Below are 20,266 nucleotides of genomic sequence, written 5' to 3'. Positions count from 1 at the left end.
TAGAAGAAATGCTATAAATGAAAGACAATTTCCTTTGTTTTGTATCAAGGGATATGGATTAAAAAGCCTTAGCAGTGCTTGAATGATGGTTTTAATATGTATTTTAGAGGGTATTTTATGCACTGAAAAAGTCTCTAGAAGTTTGACATCATAAAACGTAATTCCTGGTTTGTCTTCAGCTTTCTAGTTTGATATCATTGCAAAGAAAATTTGGGTCTTTTCCTTGAAGCTTCTTTTGTAATAATTATTCAAATATGTGTGTCTTTCTTTGAGGATTTTAGAAAACTAAAGCATATTTTATGATGTAGTTAATAGTTTTCAAGTCTGAATACACGTTTAATCTGATGTTGTTGCTTCATTATTACCTGGTGCTGAGAATTAAGTTTCTTATATTTAATGCAAGGTAGGAGATCACAGAATCACAGAATTGTAGGGGTTGGAAGGGACCTCTAGAGATCATCGAGTCCAACCCCCCTGCCAAAGCAGGCTCCCTACACCACATCACACAGGTAGGCATCCAGGTGGGTCTTAACTATCTCCAGAGAAGGAGACTCCACCACCTCCCTGGGCAGCCTGTCCCTCTCTGCAGAGCTCCTCTCCAGCAGGTCTTCCCCCAGCCTGTACTGGTGCATGCAATTATTTCTACCCAGGTGCAAGACTCTACACTTGCTTTTGTTAAACCTCATCCGGTTTCTTACTGCCCAGCTCTCCAGCCTGTCCAGGTCTCGCTGAATGGCAGTACAGCCTTCAGGCGTGTCAGCCAATCCTCCCAACTTCGTGTCATCAGCAAACTTGTTGAGGGTGGTCACTATCCACTCATCAAAGTCGTTGATGAATATGTTGAACAAGACCGGACCCAGTACAGACCCCTGGGGGATGCCGCTAGTGTCTTGGCCTCCAGCCAGACACCGCACCGCCAACGACAACCCTCTGCACTCTGCCAGTCAGCCAATTCTCAACCCACTTCACCATCCACTCATCTATCCCATACTTCCTCAGCTTTGTTATAAGGATGTCATGGGGGACAGTATCAAAAGCCTTACTGAAATCAAGGTAGACTATATCTACCGCCCTCCCCCTGTCCACCCAGCTAGTGACATCTTCATAAAAGGCCACCAGGTTGGTCGAGCATGACCTCCCCTTGGTGAACCCATGCTGGGTACTCCTGATAACCTCCTTATCACCCAGTTGTCTGGAGATGGCATCCAGCAAAAGCTGTTACATCACCTTCCCTAGGACAGAGGTGAGGCTGACTGGCCTATAGTTACCCAAGATGACTTTGCTTTGGTGCTGTGATTTCTGGAAAACGGTGCCAACTGTGTGTGTCTGTATAACGGTATTGTTCAAGTTGAGCAGGGGGACATCCTTTGTTATTGAACCTTATTTGTAAACCAGCATCCACACAGATCATAAGGATCAGTGAATCTATCTAAGTAAAGAATACAGAAAATAAGAACAGCATCGATTAGAAATACTATGAAGTTGGTAATGAGACCTTGTTTTGACACCTTTGTTCAGTGATGTAAGTCAGGAGTTGTGCAGCACGTACTTAGAGGAAGCACTTTAGCCACACGTAAAAGAGCAAATGATACTTGAGTTTTCAATAGTATAATTCATCATTGCCTTAAATCAGAAAATACAGACCATGATGATATTTAGAGTCTTCTTATTCTTTAAGTTGGGCCTTATGGAAATTCTTCAGTGTTACCAGCTACCATAGGCACAGATGCTTCTGAAAACATAAGCAAAAATGTTCTGGTCTGACTGACTGTAAACGCTTAACTTCTCCTTGGAACTGCCTCTTGTAAGTGTGGCATATAAGTCTATGTATGTGAAATATGTAGAACATGTCATCTCACTGTTGGATTAAAAAAAAAGTATATTTATGCAGTACCCGTAGTATAAAACTGTTCTTCTGTGAATGCTAAAATCAAAAAAGTCTAGAGTCAGTCAGTTGCCACAAATAAGTATGGGAATGAATGTAATACCGAGAGTGTTTTCACACCTAACTGCTCCCTCTTGTATTTCTTGTAGGAAACAGAGATGAAGGTACACATGCACACAAAATTTTGCATCGTTTGTTTGCTGACGTTTATCTTTCATCAGTGCAGTCATTGCCATAAAGATGGGCGTGACCATGGTCCTGAAGAGGGACACGAAGACCACCATAACTGCTATCAGATCTCAGAGACGCCCTACCACCAGACCGCAGAATCAGAATCTACGCCGAGTAAATTTTCAGCGTCAGAAGCTGAAAATGAACAGAAATACTACATAGAAAAGATTTTTGATCGTTATGGTGAAAATGGAAGGTTGTCCTTTTTTGGCCTGGAAAAACTGTTAATGAGCCTTGGCTTAGGAGAAGTGAAAGTAGTAGTGATAAATCATGACGATATTGGCCATGATCACGTTTCTCACCTGTATGCTTTAGAAGTACAGGAAGGAAAGCATTTTCACTCTCATAACCATCCTCACAGCCACTCAGATTCGAAAAACCAAACTGTGGTTGGTATGTCTGAAAAGAGAAATCATAAATGTAACTCTGAGAGGGATGCAGTAGTGTCATCTATAAAAGGTGATGGTAAACATATTCATGACCAGAGTCACCATCGCCATCATCACCACCCTCATCCACATCATCATCTTGACCATAACGGTACACATCATTCTCGTAACGATTCGGTTATTCATGATGAACACGGAGAACAGAATCACGGTCCTTCCACAGAAACAAACACAACACAGGATCAGCGCGAAAGAAAGCAACGGAAACAGAAGAAGAAACGGAAGAAAATCAGTGAGACTTCAGGAGATGCTGCACAAGACTGTCCTCCAAACCATCACCTAGGTGATCAGTGTGAGCATAATCGTGTTCATAAACACGATCATGTACACGACACATCTCACTTTCACGTGCACCATCGTGAACACAGTGGCGATCGTTCCACTAATCACGGACATCAAGATTCCAGCCTGGGTAGTGAGGATGGGCATCACCGTACCAGCAAGCGAGAGGCACCTTGTAAACACACAGGTGTAAGAAAGCACACTATTTCAGCACGCAGTCGTAAGGATCGTAATGAAGATGAACGTGATCGTGAAGTGGTGAGTATGGAACGGGGAAGTGATAGGTTTTCTTTTGCTGTCATCTAATAATACTTGAAGATGCTTACCCACAAACGAAGTGGAATGAAATGTTTGTTCTGCCTGCCCTGTTCCCATCTTTCTCAGGTTGTATTGCCTGTTTGTCTCTGTTTTAAGGGAAAGGACATACTTGAAGCATTCTAGCATATTTTCCAACGTGCTTGTTTCTCTGTTCTAAAAGCCTGTGGAGCAATTTAGATGCAGCTTCTGTAGTACTGCATATGGTGTGAGCTCCTTCTTCCATTTCTCCTTTGAGCATTCACTATTTCTTCCAGGTCCATACATTTATTATCCTTATTCTCTCAAAGTTTACAGCACAAGCAGGATGGTTTAATAACAACGTTTTAAGTATAGCAGTATAACAAGGGATGGAGTGAGTGACAAGTCAGTTTTTAAAGCGAACTGAAAAGGGAAACACTAAACATGAGAGCGTGTATGGGTAAAGAGAAGTATTAGAAAACCTGGCTTGGATTGTTTTACGTTCTCTTCCTTTTTTCTTGCTCTTTCTTTACTGCTTGTACTGTGTAAGCATGAAGAAGGAAATTTGCTTTCTTTGACATTTATCAGTAACGATATAGACATCTGGGGACTGAGTTGTATAATGTAGATACTTGTACTGTAGGTTCCTCTTAAAGTCCTCTATAATCATCTGAGGCTTACTGAGCATCGATGGAATGTTGTAGACCAGAGTTTTTCACTCCTGTGTGTATTCTGAAATGAGGTGCTTTCACTATTTTAGTGAAATAGTTGCTTCCATATATAATTTGTACCATTTGCTTGCAGTGCTTAAATGTTACGCAGCTGCTACGACGCTACGGTCTGGAAACAAGCTCTCCAATATCTCCTGAATTTTTTATATATCTGTGTCCTGCTCTGCTATACCAGATTGACAGAAGGCTTTGTATTGCACATTACGATGAGCTTGAAGATTTTATGAAAAGTAAAACTGCATCAATTGAGAATGAAGATAAAACAGGTGCTTCAGGTAGGTTTGACATATCCAAAGTCTTTTGCTTTTTTTTTCTTAATATTTTTTTTCATTGTGAATATTAACTTCAAAGTTTGAAACGTCATACAGCTTAGCATCAACTGCTGAGTAAAGTAATGTTTAGAAGAAATTTGAGACTGTAGGCTCTGTTAAGTCAGTAGACAAAGTATAATTTTGGGGGACATTGTAGCTTCTCCAGAGGAACCGTTATCCTGGGAACTACCCACTTGAATTGGGCTAAACAGACCCCATCCAACCTGGTCTTGACTGCTTCCAGGGATGGGGCATCTGCGGTAGCTTCTCTGAGCTACCTGTTCCAGGTAGCACTTCTGGAGATCAGCGTGTCCTCCCACAGTTTGGATTCTTTACATCATTTAAAAATTTACAACTTCCTCTTAAGGTGGCTGAGGTGGTCCATACGCTTGTCCCAAAATTTCAGTTACATCGGCACAGACTTTCATATCAGGTTTGATTGGCCTGTATTAGTTTAGGAAAATGTGCATAAAGCTGTAGCGTTGCACATTTTGAAACAGTTTAATTAGAAAGTTTATATGGTTGAGTGCTTTTTAAAATAATGCCTTTTCTTTCTCTGTAATGAGTAAGTTAATGAGTAGCTGAACTTGGAAGATCCTGTAACATTTTAAGATACTTAATTTGCCAAATAAGTGAACCTTATTGTGGACAGTAATATACCAACTGGTATCTGGTGTTTTGCATATAAGCAACGCTAGCCAGTTAGTTTTTTAAAAATTAAAATTTAAAAATGTGTGGATTTTGAACTTACTGATTTGGTTTTGAAGACAAGCAGTGACCTCTGAAGTAGGTCAACGTGAGGAGATAATGATAAATTCTGAAATCTAACACTGTCACGTATGCGGTGTTTCTAAGTAGAATGAGACTAAGGAGAATGAGACATTCTCACTTTTTCAGTAAGGAAGCAAATACCAAACACATACCAAATCTTACCTAGCGTTTGAGGGTTGTGGAAGGTGTTCTTGCCCCAGCTTGTGTCAATATTCTTTATTCTGCACTTAGCAAAATTAGGAAGACACAGGCCTTTTCTAAACATGAGGTATTTGTGGTTTTCTTTAGTTTTAATTAAAAGCCTTCTAAATGCATAATAGAATAGTGCTCTTTCTGTTTGCTCTTATTACCTTGTAAGATTTCCACTAGATCTTGCAATGCAGTTATCTAAAGCAAGGTAATTTAATTAAATGATGACCAAAAGCTTCTAAACCATGTGGAGTTTTGTACTCTTATTACAGATAATTTTCTGATGTCTTGTGTTACGGAGGTTTCAAAGTCTTCTACATGCAACAGAGTTTTTGTAGTGTACCCATTAGAAGAGGTTGCATCCTTACCAATAGAACCTTCCTGCAGAGCTTAATATCTGCCTTCTATGAATCTAACTAATCTGTTCAATTAAGAAGGTTCAAGATACCTAAGACAGGAGCAGGCAGAGAGATGTATAATGGTGCATTAGTTTTTCCCTCTGGCTTTTCCTTACAGCCCCATCTGTTCTGCAGCTATCCAGAGGCCATGTGGACTGTCCAACTGCTGATGTACAGTCAGTCAGAGAGGTAGATCCCTGTATGCTCTGTACCTAGTTCAGCTCTCTATTTTAGTACAGGTTTTTAGTCAGAATGATTTCAAATCACTAAGTAGACACATTTTTCAGACTGGGAAACAGAACCGTTTTCCACATCTGAGAAGCACTGCAGTTTTCCTAAACCCTATAATTATTTGAGGATGTATGTAGCTGTAGTTAATGGACAAACTGACATTTGTGTTTTTTCTTTCCTAAATTGAGCTCACATAGATCTTAAGATCTACTGTAGTCATTTGGCTGACTGAACAGGTTGATGCTACCCTGCACGCATAACTCAGTTCTTCTGAAGTAGGGCCTGAAGTTGTAGCAGCTCACTGCATGAATGATGAAATGACCATCTATATTGGCAAAGGTCTTCTAAGTGTGCTTGAGCTGTGCATTTACAGAGTAAAACACTGTACCTCTGAAGTGAAACAAGGCAATTTTGAGAATATAATTGCAGCAGTTTGTCTATCAGCACGGTAACACACACCTGAACGAGTATCTAGCCCCTTACTAAGGGAGCAGCGCAGAGAAATGATACAAATAAGCACTCAGCAATTTTTTTAAGGCAGGGATCAGTTAGAGCTGCTGTTAAAGAGTATTTCAGGACGTATTTACCCTGTGCAGATGCCAGCATTCCTTTGGAGCTGACCATTCCCTGCATCCAGGAAAGTCACGATGGAGCCTTTCTTAAAGGTTGCAGATAGCCAGCCTTGCTCAGCTTTCCAGAGTGTCTACCTTTCTATCTTTGTAGTCTGATTTAATTTACAGACGTCTGTGCAGCGTGGAGCAGGGCAGCCATGCTTCATTTGCTGCCTACTGTTTGAACAGAGGTCCTTTCCAGGGGAAGTTGCCGGATCACCTCCTTCTTGTTTTTTCCACAAACATTTTATAAGCCAGAACGTAATCACCTCATTTCATTGAACTTAAATAGTATTCCAGGGACTGTTACGCACCAAGGTCTTTTATTACTTATGAGCTTTTGCAGTGCTTGTAATATTGCATATTAGTTCCACTTTGGTAACGTTTCAGTGTTTTGGTCACTATGGCTGTTTGAAATCTTTCAATACAATTCTGTTCAGAGTTATTAGGATGTGTCCTTTCGTATTAGGATGTGTCTTTCTCAGAATCTTTTTCTATGTGTATGTAACTGTGGGGTCATCTGCTTTTGCAGTTAATTCTTTTTGTGTGATTTGATAGCAAACTCTCACTGATAATTGTGGATCTGTATCACTCTGAAGAGTTTTAGTAGCTGTTCTAACAGCTTCTGAAGCCAATGGCCGAAGCCTGAGAGAGGCATAAATTCTGCATTCTCATTCTCATGTGCCTCATCTTAATCACGGTGCCATGTTTAGATATGGTATCATTCATAAAAGCACGTAAGCTGTTCAGAGATGTGTGGCATTCAGAGATGCCAAATCTACACTGTGACAGATGAAACTTCAGCCGGTTCACATAATCTCCATTTCTGGTGTCTGTGTAAGGCTGTTGGTCACTTAACGCGGCACCTAACATCGTAACACCTGTGTCTAGATTGGAGATTCAGTTCTGTGCCAAATGGCTGTAGTTTTAATTTGGGCAACTTGTATACGCACTTTGTGATTCAGTGTTGAGTTACATCCTTACTCGTCCCTGTCTCTTTCCGCAGGGCTTGTTTGTTGAGTGTACGTGGTAGAAGTGCTCTGGGGATGAAAAGCTGGGTGGCGGTAGTTTTGTTTGCGCAGTCTTGCTTCCACTCTAGATCTACCTCTGAATTCCCATTTTCTGATGTCCTGTTGTTAACTTCTATGTCTGATTGCGGCCCTCGCCTTTTCACCACTTCCTGTTTTCTTTACGCTGTCTGTCCATTCTGGTATATGCTGCATGCTTTCTAAAGCCTTTTCCAGTCCCTTTCTCCGAGTGGATATTTTCTCATAATGTTTGCATTTAAATTGGATTGTTTCCTTTTCTGCACAGTCAGAGGACATGTGCACGCTGTGTATGAATGAATATCCCAAAGTAACATTTAAAACAGCAGGCAGTTTTGAACCACACAGGCTGCAGCAGCCAAGGTTCTAGCAGCAAAGCCTTATTAGATCCAATCTGTTATACTTTTGGTGCAAATGGAATTGTTAGGACATGTGATTACTAACTTACATATTTCACCGAGCAGCTGCAATATATTATATTCCCTGCACTCTCCACATCTGTTTCCCAGTGTGTTTTTCCCCACTTGGTCAAAAGCGAGTGGACTTTCACATACATAGAGGAGTCATATCCTGCACCGAAGTAACACAGATGCTGATGCTTTAAAATCAGAAACTGATAACTTTAAGGAAAGTCATGAACTGGTAGACAGTATTAAGAACAAAGCTAATAGGAAAACTGGAAGTACCTGAAACATTTAGTCTAAAACTTGAGAGAAATAATTAAAAAGTTCAACGTGAGGAAACTTCTCAGCCCAAGCAGTTAACACATGTACAGTGGGAGCCTGTAGCAAAAAGTTTTAAAGAGCCGTATCTTTCCTTACTCCATGTCACTGTAATACGTTACTCTCCATAGTGACACTGATAGTTTTCTTCTTCATTTACTGTATATACATTACTCTTAGTTTCATAAAGTTGCGTGTGAATTTCTGTTTTCTTTTGTAAGTACACTTATTTTACGTGTATTGCTGTGATATCATGGAGAAGATGCGACTCATTAATATTGCAGCCACCAACTATTCCCGACTTTGGGACTGTGAAATTTAAGAACTGCACTTTTGGAATCAAACAGCTTTTACTGTTTGAAGTTTCTGTGATGGGACAAAAAAGAAAGTATTGCATTAGGGTGAGGTACTGATTGCAAGAAGCGTGTTTCCTTGTTCGTAGGATTTGTTTCTTGTGCAATTCCTTCTTTTCCGCATCGTAACAAAATTTTCTGGTCTCCAACTCTGGGTTGTACTGATTTCATTTTGCCCATTATCGCTTTTTCTGCTAATGACAACCAATTTAAATTCCCATAAGAATCTTGTGAAAACCGGATGTTACATGTGACTTAAAGCCTGCAAAGTCATAGTAAGTTAAGAAAAATAGCTGAGATTTTTTTTTGTTTGTTTGTTTCAGTGTGAAATTGTTTGCATTTGTGCTTAATAGTGGGCTGCAGAGTTAAGCTGGGTACTTAAGCCAGGAGGATCAGATGAACTCTTTTGTTCTTGGCTGATTGTATACTAATGCTTTTCAATCTTCTGAATTGTGATCTAGTCTGTGTTATTTGTGCCCTGGATTTGAGTGCTGTCTTGTTATTTTTCAGCACCTTTTGAATGATTGCACAACTTTGGTTTGGGGAGAGTCACCTTCTTAAGAAATAATTGAAAGTCTTTAATCAGACTTAGAAGTTTTATTAAGTATTGTTCTGATAACCTTTCTGTATCCATTTCTTCCCACAGCCTGGGTTTGTGGTATCATCTCTATCACCGTCATTAGCCTGCTTTCCTTGCTAGGTGTGATCTTGATTCCCATCATTAACCAATGGTGCTTCAAATTTCTTCTAACTTTCTTGGTAGCTCTGGCTGTAGGAACAATGAGTGGAGATGCTCTACTCCATCTGTTGCCACATGTAAGTATTGCTTTTCTAACGTTTTATTGTAATTTAAGTGCATGTAGAATTTATAAATGCTTGACAAGTGTTGATATAGAAATGTTAACTGACATATAAGAGTATTGTCTTACGTATGTGCTGAAGCACTACTGGAGTTGCCATTAAAACAAAGCACATTTCTTAAAACAAACAAACAATAAAAACCTAATAGAGCTGTAGTTGTATGCTCATAGCTAGACTTGTTTCAAAATGTTTTAAAACACCTATGATCAACGAGAGTATTTTGAAGCTAGCAGCATTACTGTCTCTTGTTGGTTGGTACTTGTGAGTCAGTACCACCTAAAAGTATTTTAGGGGATTCAGCTTCCTGATTACTAGCTTTTGGGGAGAAAATAACTTCTATCTCTGTCAAGAAACTGCCTGAGCTCCTGGGAAGGTAAGCATGTTTTCATTTGTGACTGTATAATGTAATTCTTATAAAGAATGGGAAGTATTTCCTAAGTTGTCAGTTATCTTTATCCTTCCAACAAACAGTGTGATGTTTTCTTGGTGTAAAGTGAAATACCAGAGCTTTTGGTTGCATTCCGAAACTGTCTTAAGACTGTAACTGATCGAAATAGTTAAAAACATGAGGTTGAGTTCTTAGTGGGAGTGCAGCAGCTGTAATTTGTGAGGCGTTCCCAAATGATTCTCTGATTTTTTTCAGCACAGTGAAAGAAAAAAGCCAGAGAGGTGGTTGCTGTTTTTGGTTTTTTTTTTCCCCCCTTTCTGAACATTAACCGTAGAAATATCAGAGCAATGAATTGTCTAACAGACCCTTTATGTGGTAAGGTGTGTTTGTATGAAACCAGTCTTTCAGAGCATTTTTAATTCTGCTTGTTGGGTACAGTTACACATTTTACCTTCTAAGTTTCAAGCCGTTTCGGTCCCCAGTTGCAATGAGTCACACTGCGTTCTTTCTTTCTTTGTAGTCACATGGAGGCCACAATCACAGTCACCACCATGGCCAAGGTCACATTCATGAACACAAGCATTCTCATCACCATGCCCATGGACATGGAATAGAGAACGATGGCTTTCTAGAAGAAAACGATCCAGTACTGAAAGGTCTTGTAGCACTCGGAGGCATTTATGTTTTGTTCATCATTGAACACTGCATAAGAATGTACAAGCATTACAATAAACAAAAGGTATGTGGTAAAATCAGACGCTATTTTAAAAATATTTCAGTTTCTGAGTCTCAAGTGAATTGTTTGTGTGATGAGTGAGCGTGTGCTGCTAATCCATGTAGTTTAATTTCATGTGAGGAAACCTCTTTTGAAAAAGGTTGCATTTCTGATGGGAGGACAAAGTCAATACATTTGGAAGTGGACCCAAGCAGAAGAAATTACAGCTCTTTGTCTAGTATTTTATCATCTCTTTGCAAAAATAGGAAATACATAAGGAAGAACTGATAACAGAGCAAGATAGTTGCCAGATAGTTGACAAGGAACACTGCAGCATACTGCCAGATGATGGTGCCGGTGTAACAGAAATATTTACATCAGGAAATGCAAAAATTTGCAGACATTCTGTATTGTGTAAATCATCTAACAATCCCAGGATTTTTAGGTCCACTATCTCTTTTTATTCACGGTAGTAGTATAAAAAGAGTTTCAGTACTTGAGGGCCTATGTGACAATCCAGTGCAAGTCAAACAGTAAAAGATCCATGTTGTTTCCGCAATCGTTATAAATTTTTATTGTGTTTGCTTCCATTGCTTGACTTTGAGGAAAAATTGAACTATAATGGTTTCTCCCAAAAAGAGTGAGCAAAAATACCAACTTACCTAGTTTTGTATCAAACTTGCTGCCGCCTCAGGACAGGTAGCAGATGACTTTCTGTTTTAGAGAAAGCATTTATTAGATCTCATGATGAAGCGATAAAAGCTCTTACACTGTGCATGTCATCTTTGAGGTTAATTATGTAGTTAAATCCCTTAGGTGACTTGGACAAATCTGCGTTCACTATTGTATAGGCTGCAGACAGGAACGTAGCAAGCTTTTATCTAATGGTAAACATGAGGAAGACATAGAAGTTTAAAACTTAAATTTGAACAGGAGCTGCTCTTGCTACGCACATGCCCTTTCGAATAAAGCAAGAATCATGACTCTGCATACATGTGTTTCTTGGCCATTACAGCATTCTGTGTCATAATGTACTCTGTTAAAGAAGTGAAGTTGTGTGTGTTTACTAAGAAGGTTGATAATATTTCTGTTTATTTTATTTTCTTATATTAATCAGTTGTTAAACCTTTCCTGTTGCAGAGTAAGCAGAAATGGTGCAAGAATAAACAGAGTGAAGAATCACCAATTGGAAGGAAACTTTCAGATCAGAAATTAAATAATAGACCAGACACTGACTGGCTTCAGCTCAAACCCCTTGCAGGTAGGCATGTGTTTTCAGTGTTTTTTCTGACTCCAAGATTCAAAGTAAAGACATGTAACTTTTGGCATTTAGCGTGTAATCTCTTGTACGGTTGTGCTGCTATGCTGCTATTATGCAAACTATTGTTAATAAGACTTACTAGGCTTTGCCTGCACTATATACTTTGTCTTTCTGAGATCTGAGAGCACAGCGTACACTTCCTAATAGGCCCTGCAAGTGGTTCTCAGACTTATGAAGCGGTCAGGGTTTTGGGTGGCTGTGATTCATTGGTCCTGGTATTATTTGTAATTTTAAAAAGCTTTTAACAGGGATGAGCTAAATAACACACATGACCTGAAGCAGGATACTCTGTTACATTTTTAAGATTCCAGACTCTGACCAGTTATCATTTAACTGAGAAAGTCAAGCAAAAATAATGTCTTCAGGTAAATATAATCAAGAATCTTGGGTATTTCTCAGATGTCCAAAACAACTTTCAGCTTTATAACAGTCTGAATGCTCAGGCAGTACTCACCCATATAGAATGACAAAGCACCTGTCTTGAGGGGCCGAGGGAAGGGGAAGAGCTTCGCTTCATAAACTTCCCATTCCGTTGCCAGTGTGACTGCTGAAATTCATTTGCTGTTGAAGAATCCATGTGCTATATTTGTACAAATGCGGTTCTTCATCCAAGGGGTTTGTAGAAGGAAATGTTAGGTCTGCGGCCTTCTCCATTCAAGCAGCTGAAAATGAGATTTTGAGAATTGACATAGCACAGAAAGATTTTCAAAGAGTGAGCGTGATGATACATACATTGGAAATGCCTTCATTTTCTTTTAGTGAACAATCAGGAGTTTTACTTCTAACCACACAGTTTTATAGCACTGTTCCTCTGAAAGTATGTTTAGGAAATCAGCTGTGGTAAAAGCACCTGAAGCCTCTGCTGAATTTTAATTTAGACTGCAGCACCCCTACCACAGACATGGATGGTCATTCTGAGTGTTTGTTAATCCTGCAAGTTATGTCTAAGAGCCTCTTTATCTGGAAGTTGTCTGAATCACTTTGTAGAAGTACCAATTGCGGTTGATTTCTATTGACATATACATTGAACTCTGTTAAACAAGTAAATTTAAGTTTAGGATTGTTTTTGTTGTTTTATGTTTGTTTTCTGTAACTGTTTTGTATCCTCCAGCGTAGATTTCATTTATCAATATTTCAGAAGTGTCATCAGACTTAGAATTCACACACGTGCAGCTTTTGCATCATTTTTAGTGTTATTTTTTTTGTAAAAATAGGTTTGAGTGACTGCCAGCAGCATAATGGGCTACACAGAAGGAGTTTACTATATGACACAACTGTCTGTCCTGCATAAAACATGCAGTACAGAAACTAGTTAAAAATCTGTTGTGGCGTGCTTCTGTGACCTCCGTATGCTGTAGTTATAATTGCATGCATATACAGTATTGCTACAGTCCTGGCAACTTGCTTATCTGGCATTGAACCATACACTTGGTCAGTAGCAAAATTACTGGTACAGTCCCGTTAGGCTAAAACTACACATGCTGCCTTACAGTGGAGACTTGTAAATGCTGTATATGCAAGTTACTGAAAGACAGGGCAATTACATCTCTATATTTACTTCTGGCAGAATATTGACCACCCTGTCATTAGATCGGGTGGAGTTAAAACGCTGCTTCTGCTTTCACAAAGCAGTTAAATTCTTAGCTCGGTGTTGCCATAGATGCTGGTGATACTTTAAGAATTAATGTGTTGTTTCTCTCCACTAACTTCAACGTAGGGGCAGATGACTCAGTTCTGTCAGAAGATCGACTTAATGAAACTGAACTGACCGACTTAGATGGCCAGCTGGAATCCCCTCCCAAAAACTTCTTGTCCATAGAAGAAGAGAATAACATGCACCATTCTCACAACGATGTCTTACGTGCTGCTCAGGAACATGATCTTCATGATTTAGAGTACGACAGCCACGGTGAAGATAAAATGATAGCTAGAAAACACAGTCACCACTGGCATCATAAACACTCCCATCATTCCCACGGCCACTGTCATTCTGGAAAAGACATGAAAGATACAGGGATAGCTAATATTGCTTGGATGGTAATTATGGGAGACGGCATTCACAACTTCAGCGATGGCTTAGCAATAGGTAAGCAAAACCACAGAGCTCTTCTCAGCTGTTTCCTACCTTGAGTAACTTTGGTAGTAATTTGCCAGTGATCACAGGGAAGATTTCCAGTTGTCTTCTGCTGTTACCGGGAATGTAGAAGGTCATAGGTTGTAATCATGTCCACTTTAGTGACTGTTTCCACCAAGATTACTATATTGTCGATATCTGCAATCTCTGTCAAATTAAGGTAGGCACTGAGAGAACTCCTGAGGGAATAAGGAGTACCTGTAACACAAGTATTTGCTGTTTGGGTTTCAGTATTTAATTTACAGTAAGGAAGACAAAATGCTTGAGAATTACTTTTACTTAGAATTTTATTTATTTACAGTAATATTTTTGGTATTAATATCAATATACAGTATTAGTAAATAATGTACTATGAGTCTGGTTGTCATGTCATTCCTCCTCCTCTGCTGGGAAAAAAAAAAACAACAACTAAGCTACTATTTTGTCTTAGAATTAATGTGGACTGATTTCTAGCCCAAAGTATAGATAATTAAGTTATCAGGCAAATAAGTCTCACTATCTTAAAAATCAGCTTAGATTCATATAAACCTCTAAATGCAATTTTATTTTATGATTTATTTATTCCAGTAAGGTAGATACAAAGAGCGTGCAGGGATCTGAACTCCTTGCAGAAGGGATATATTTGCCTGCTCACCTGTTTTAAAGGACAAGGGATAATCTACTTACACAGGCTTTGAGTTAACAGTGAATTGTTCTGTGTTATCTCCACTTCTCTCCCAACAATTTTAAAGTAGAATAAGTTTGTAACAAATCCTGATCTCCTTTAAAGACATCAGACATTTTGGTAGTAGCTTTTGATGGCTAACAAGATCGTTGTGCCATGTATTATAGGTTCCCTTCAGGTACTGCAAGGCTGCAATGAGGTCACCCCACAGCCTTCTTTCTTCCAGCTTCATAGGGGAGGTGCTCCAGCCCCCTGATCATCTTTGTGATCATCCATCTCCTCTGGACCCTTTCCAACAGCTCTATGTCTTTCTTGTACTGAGGGCTCCATACCTGGACACAGTATTCCAGATGGGTTTGGATTTCCAACCCAAAGGACTGTTGTTCTTATGCCTTCTTAATTAGCCTGGTGTGCGTGAAATGCCCCAAACATGTAGAAGTGGTGCTGTTTATCCACTTGTTGCCTTTCTGTCTCTGTTCTGCATTCTCTTCTTTAAGGCTTTGCCATTTGGTAGACCTGTGTAATAAAGTACACAGCATTAATGCACACCAGGGTACTTCCAGTATAACCAAATGTCTTAGTGTGTGTGTTTAAAAAAAAAAAAAAAAGTGATATCTTGGCAAATCAATTTGCTGATCTGAAAAACTAATATAACACTTGTATATGTTTTTTTTTTTTGTTTTTTGTTTTTTTTTCAGGAGCAGCTTTCAGTGCTGGGCTGACAGGAGGAATTAGTACATCTATAGCAGTATTCTGTCATGAGCTGCCTCATGAATTAGGTAACCAACTATTGGTGCTTCATACAAGTAGACAGAGTGAATGCATATATGTAAATGCTGTTGTGATACTCCTGATATCTTCAGAGAGTGATTGAGCATTATTGTTTTAACTTAGATAATGAGACTAACAAGATCAGTTTGACAGGCATCTAGCTACAGCATTCTGTCAAGTTTTTTCAGCATGCTTAAAAAGGTATTCAGGAGTATAGAGAGTATGTTTTTGGTGCTATATCTCTGCATTTTGTATATAGTTACACACTTGTCTATTGCATTGTTTTCCAAAATGTCATGTATCATGTGGCAGATTACAGAATATTAAATGAACAAGTGGAGGTCTTCGTATAGAGTCTTTGTAGCAATGAACGCTAAGGCCAGCCAGTGTAAATGGCTGTGTGGATAAAGCCTGAAAGAATGGCTGCTGGCATCTTGGACTCTCACCCGTAACTGAAGGGTTGTTTCTTGTGTGCTAGCTCATCACCATGAAACCTGCACTTCTGTGAGTCACGAGGCACATCACGTGCAATATTAGCACAACGTGAGATCTACAAAAGAACAGCTCAAGAGAGGAGCCGTTGGCTTTTCTTGTTTGTCCATAGCATGAAAAGGTGCCAGCTAAACTGTGTGTGCAATCACAGTTTTCTTAAGAGGTTAAGCTGCTAGCCCTGAATAATCAAGGGGTAAAGTCTAGCGTGTACTGAAAAATCCAACAGAGGTGACAGGTGAAAAGAATTTTGAATAGGCAGCTAAGTAGCATGTACGGGTGGGACATTACAGACAAGGTGTTCATGGTTTGATAATGGTACTGTACAGTAGTTAAATATGAGTGAAAGTGAATGAAAAAAAGTAAGTATGGCTGCACTAAATCACATTAACTTGGCAATCTTAAAATTAACTCTGTCAGTGAAGTGTTTCACAGTATATACTTAGGATTTTCTGTCTACGTTGAACAATTAATCTTTAGTATATCATAGAATTGTTAAGTTACTTACCTTCCTAATCTCATATCCTTTTCTGCTCATGTTTGTGAGCTTTCAGTTCAAATGGAGTAAAATTGTTTGAGCCAGTTCAGATATAAACTCGTAGGTCCCTACAGTACATTAACTTCATCAGAGATGTCCTGAAATCAGAGAGATACAGGTTAACTTGCTGCATCTTAAACTAGCAAAATAATTCAACACAAACATGAAATCATGCCCTCTGAATGTAACTGTTCTTTTACTGTTTCTTTTCCTTGTTTCTCAAATTCCTTGTCACATTTTGTGCCAACTAATGCCTCGTGATCCTCCTAATGAAGTTGAAGAATTACTTGTATATAGATAAGTAGTTACTGATAAAAACTAAAGCCCTATTTTCACGTGCCTTCCCCAACCTTTGTCAAGTAAAGGCAAATCTGTGCACACATCTTCAGCAGAAGAACCGGAGATAGAGTGCCCTATTTAACAGTTAATTACCGTTACCTTTCTGCCTTTCACTGTGATAATAGAAACGTAGAATCACAAAGTTGGAAAGGACCTACAAGATCACGAATGAATCGTTACCTTTAAAAGAAATTTTAAGCAAGGCCTTGCTGCAAACCGAGGTGTTAGGAGTTTTCGTGTCCTGTTGCCCGGCATTCCTTTGAGCCCCTGCAGCAAAGAATTATAGAATCACAGAATGGCCTGATTTGCATAGGACCACAATTGATGCAGTTTCAACCCCCCTGCTATGTGCAGGGTTGCCATCCCTCAGACCAGGCTGCGCAGTCACATCCAGTCTGGCCTTGAGCGCCTTTGGGGATGGGGCAACACAACGCCTCCTTGGGTAACCTGTTCCAGTGCCTCCCCAACCTCTGTGTGAAAAACTTCCTCCTAGTGTTTAACCTAACTGTCCTGTGTATTAGTTTACAAGCATTCCCCCTTGTCCTATCGCTGTCCACCCTGGTAAACAGCTGTTCTCCCTCCTGTGTATACAATCCCTTCAAGTACCATAAGGCCACAGCGAGGTCTCCCCAGAGCCTTCTCTTCTGCAGGCTGAAGAAGCCCACTTCAGTCAACCTTTCTCCATAAGAGAGACGCTTTGATGGTCATAGCGCCCTTACTCTGGACCCATGGCAAGAGCTCTGCATCTTTCATGTACTCGAAATCTAGGGAGATGACATTCATTGCCCATCCACTGTAGCCAGTTCTTCATCGTAGAAGGCTACCAGACTGGTCAGCCAACATGTGCTCTTGGTGAAACCGTTCTGGCTGTCTCGAATTACCTCTTTCTTGTATGTGCCTTAACATGGTCATTGGGAGGATCTGCTCCCTGATCTTCCCAAGCACAGAGGTGAGGCTCACTGGCCCATACCTCCCCAGATCTTCCTTTTTCCCTCTCTTAAAAATGGGATTAATGTTTCCCTTTTTCCAGTCACCAGGCATTTCACCCGGCAGCCGTGATTTCTCAGATATGATGGAGAGTGGGTCAGCAACATCGGCCACCTCTCTCAGAACCCTGGGATGGATATCAACTGCCCCATGGACTTACGTAGTTAAGATTCATGAGGAGCTCTTGGACTCATTCCAATGTTACAATGCTCCTCTTATCCACATCTAGAGCTTGAGGGTCGTAGGAGATGTGGGGAGCCTGACCACCAGTGAAGACAGAATCAGGGCGTTTGAGCACCTCAGCTTTTACCGTGTCTGAGGAAGCCAGTCCTCTGTCTTCCTTTATCAGAGGGGGAACGCACTCCTTGGTCTGACTGCTCCTGTGTACGTACCTGTAGAACCCCCTTTTTTATTGTTGTTTTATTCACATCCCTTGCCAAGTTCAGCTCTATCTGTGCCTTGGCATTCCTGATCTCATCTCTACATATGTGGACAGCATCTCTCCGTTGTTTTCAGGCTACACAACCCTTTTTCTTCTTGTCCATCTCCCTCCTGATCCTGTTTCAGCTGCAGGTCTTTGCTCAGCCGTGCCAGTCACCCACTTCTGCTCCATTTCTTCTGCTGGGGGATTGAGAGCTCTTGCGTTCTCAGAAGGGTATCCCTAGAGAAATGCCAGGTCTGTTCTGTTCCTGTACCCCAAAAGACACTTTGTCAGGAGACCCCCACCCAGCAGCCTGAATTTTGCTCTCCTGAAGTTCAGGGTCCTGACTATACTTTTTGCCAGGCCTGCATTCCTCCAGATCACAAACACTACTATAGTGAGATCACTGCAGCATTGTACTTAGGCAGTGCCTTGGTTTGCCAAGATAGTAAATATCAGCTAACTTAGCTACTCACTGTCCTTAGGAGCACCGATACTAAACCACTGTATTTTGTCTTTACTTCAGGTGATTTTGCTGTGCTGCTTAAAGCTGGTATGACAGTAAAGCAAGCTATTGTGTACAACCTCCTGTCTGCCATGATGGCTTACATAGGCATGCTGATCGGCACTGCGGTGGGACAGTATGCAAATAACATCACCTTGTGGATCTTCGCAGTCACTGCAGGCATGTTCCTCTACGTGGCATTGGTTGATATGGTAAGCAGATTATGATTTTTCTATTTCCCTGGTGCTAACCAAATAAACTTACATCAGTAAATACATCCTAGTATAGTTCAAGTTGCTATTATCGGCTAAGTTGATCAGTCCTTTCAAGGTCTTGCCGCAGAGAAGGGCTGCATAGTAGAGAATAACGCTTCATGCAAACGCAGATGTTTTGCCATAGCCTGTAGTGACACAATAGCAGTTTCCTTTAACTTCTGTGCCGATATCTTTTTTATTTCCTTTATGTACTCACACTGAAGACAGAAAGCATAAAGAAAGGCAGTAGTTTTATTCCTTGTCCTTTTCCTTAGGCACAGAAGCATCCGATATACTCTGACTATATAAGCAAGAACACAAAAGCCTTTACTTGCTACACTTCAAACCTCACCAGTTTTTTGTTTTGATGTTTCCTTAATCTGCCTTCCCTTCTAATTCCCTTTTTGCTGATACTTCATAGGAACAGAAATAAAACTGTTTGTAGCTTAGCTGAGATTTAATTAGGTGCAACTGACCTTCTGGTATTCTCGCATATGGTGGAAGTCAATCTGATTAGGTGCATTTCTAACATACAGTTTACTTCCAGTTGAGAAGAGGTAACACAAGAAAGTAACACAAGAAAGATTATATCCCTAAGGCTTCCCGTGACATTCTGCTGTCACTTGTATGGAGAGAAAAAAAAAAAAAAAAGAAAAAAAAAAAAGAATTATTTTCTTACTTAAAAAATACATAAAAGTATAAATACATATATAGATAGATAAATACATACATAATTATCTACATAGTTATACATGTAGGTAGATAGATGATTAAATGTTGCAGTTTTTTTCTCACATATCTGCAAAAACCACAAACTTTCAGCTCCAAAAAGGGGTTTGTTTTTGTTCACATTGACAAGACCAGTTTTAATACACAGTGATAGAAATCAGTCATATCAAGAGCTAAAAAACTGAAAAAAACAGTAGTCTGTAGTAGAGTTAAATCATTTTCATAGCTGTAGGGTTTTTTTTATGTTTAAATTTTCAGTGGATTAAATTGCCTGTTTAGATATCTGTACAGTCAGTGAGTACACGAATACTATATTATATAGAGGATAATCAATAAGTAAATAGAGAACTTATATTGAAAAGATAATGATGTCAGACAAGAATAACTAGAAACAAATGGAAAGCGTACCTGCATCCTGGTGACTTACAAAAAGACTGCAAGACCAATCTCTGGAAAGGGAACTTTTCTTGTGGCAGTTGGACCTTAAATAGGGCCTAGGAGAGGCACAGCCAGGCTTCACCCCTCCCTTTCTCACAGCTGATTTGCCTTCACCTGGGCTCGCAGGGCTGACTCAGCTGGCTCATCACAGGTGATCAATCAGAGATTCAGGCCGTTATGCAACAGTTCCCATACAGTATCTGACTTAAATACAGTCATGCATGAC

The 20,266-nt window shown here is 39.9% G+C and overlaps 1 protein-coding gene and 1 long non-coding RNA gene across 6 annotated transcripts in view; one reads left to right on the top strand and one right to left on the bottom strand.

The window, feature by feature from the left end:
* Nucleotides 1–20,266, top strand: part of SLC39A10 (solute carrier family 39 member 10) — a 48,060-nt gene that overhangs the window by 23,956 nt on the left and 3,838 nt on the right. For 4 of the 5 annotated variants that reach the window (XM_032445685.1, XM_015867668.2, XM_015867669.2 and 1 more), the window contains 8 exons: nt 2,035–3,105; nt 3,928–4,129; nt 9,133–9,302; nt 10,256–10,474; nt 11,591–11,711; nt 13,489–13,857; nt 15,268–15,348; nt 18,641–18,831. In XM_032445685.1, the coding sequence (XP_032301576.1) occupies nt 2,044–3,105; nt 3,928–4,129; nt 9,133–9,302; nt 10,256–10,474; nt 11,591–11,711; nt 13,489–13,857; nt 15,268–15,348; nt 18,641–18,831 (2,415 nt within the window). In that variant the 5' untranslated portion in view covers nt 2,035–2,043. Of the gene's footprint in view, nt 1–2,034; nt 3,106–3,927; nt 4,130–9,132; nt 9,303–10,255; nt 10,475–11,590; nt 11,712–13,488; nt 13,858–15,267; nt 15,349–18,640; nt 18,832–20,266 lie in introns of those variants that run through there. The other variant, XM_015867670.1, reaches the window with a different exon arrangement.
* On the bottom strand, nt 13,857–17,422 carry LOC107316338. The gene is made up of 4 exons (XR_001556294.2): nt 16,887–17,422; nt 16,338–16,465; nt 14,902–15,085; nt 13,857–14,103 (listed from the first exon to the last, which is right to left on the bottom strand). It is a non-coding gene; the product is annotated as an uncharacterized LOC107316338 (long non-coding RNA).

The sequence above is a fragment of the Coturnix japonica genome, chromosome 7, assembly GCF_001577835.2.
Source record: "Coturnix japonica isolate 7356 chromosome 7, Coturnix japonica 2.1, whole genome shotgun sequence".
Classification (NCBI taxonomy): Eukaryota; Metazoa; Chordata; class Aves; order Galliformes; family Phasianidae; genus Coturnix; species Coturnix japonica.
Note: the sequence above shows the minus strand (reverse complement) of the source record. Positions and strands in the feature narration are given on the sequence as shown.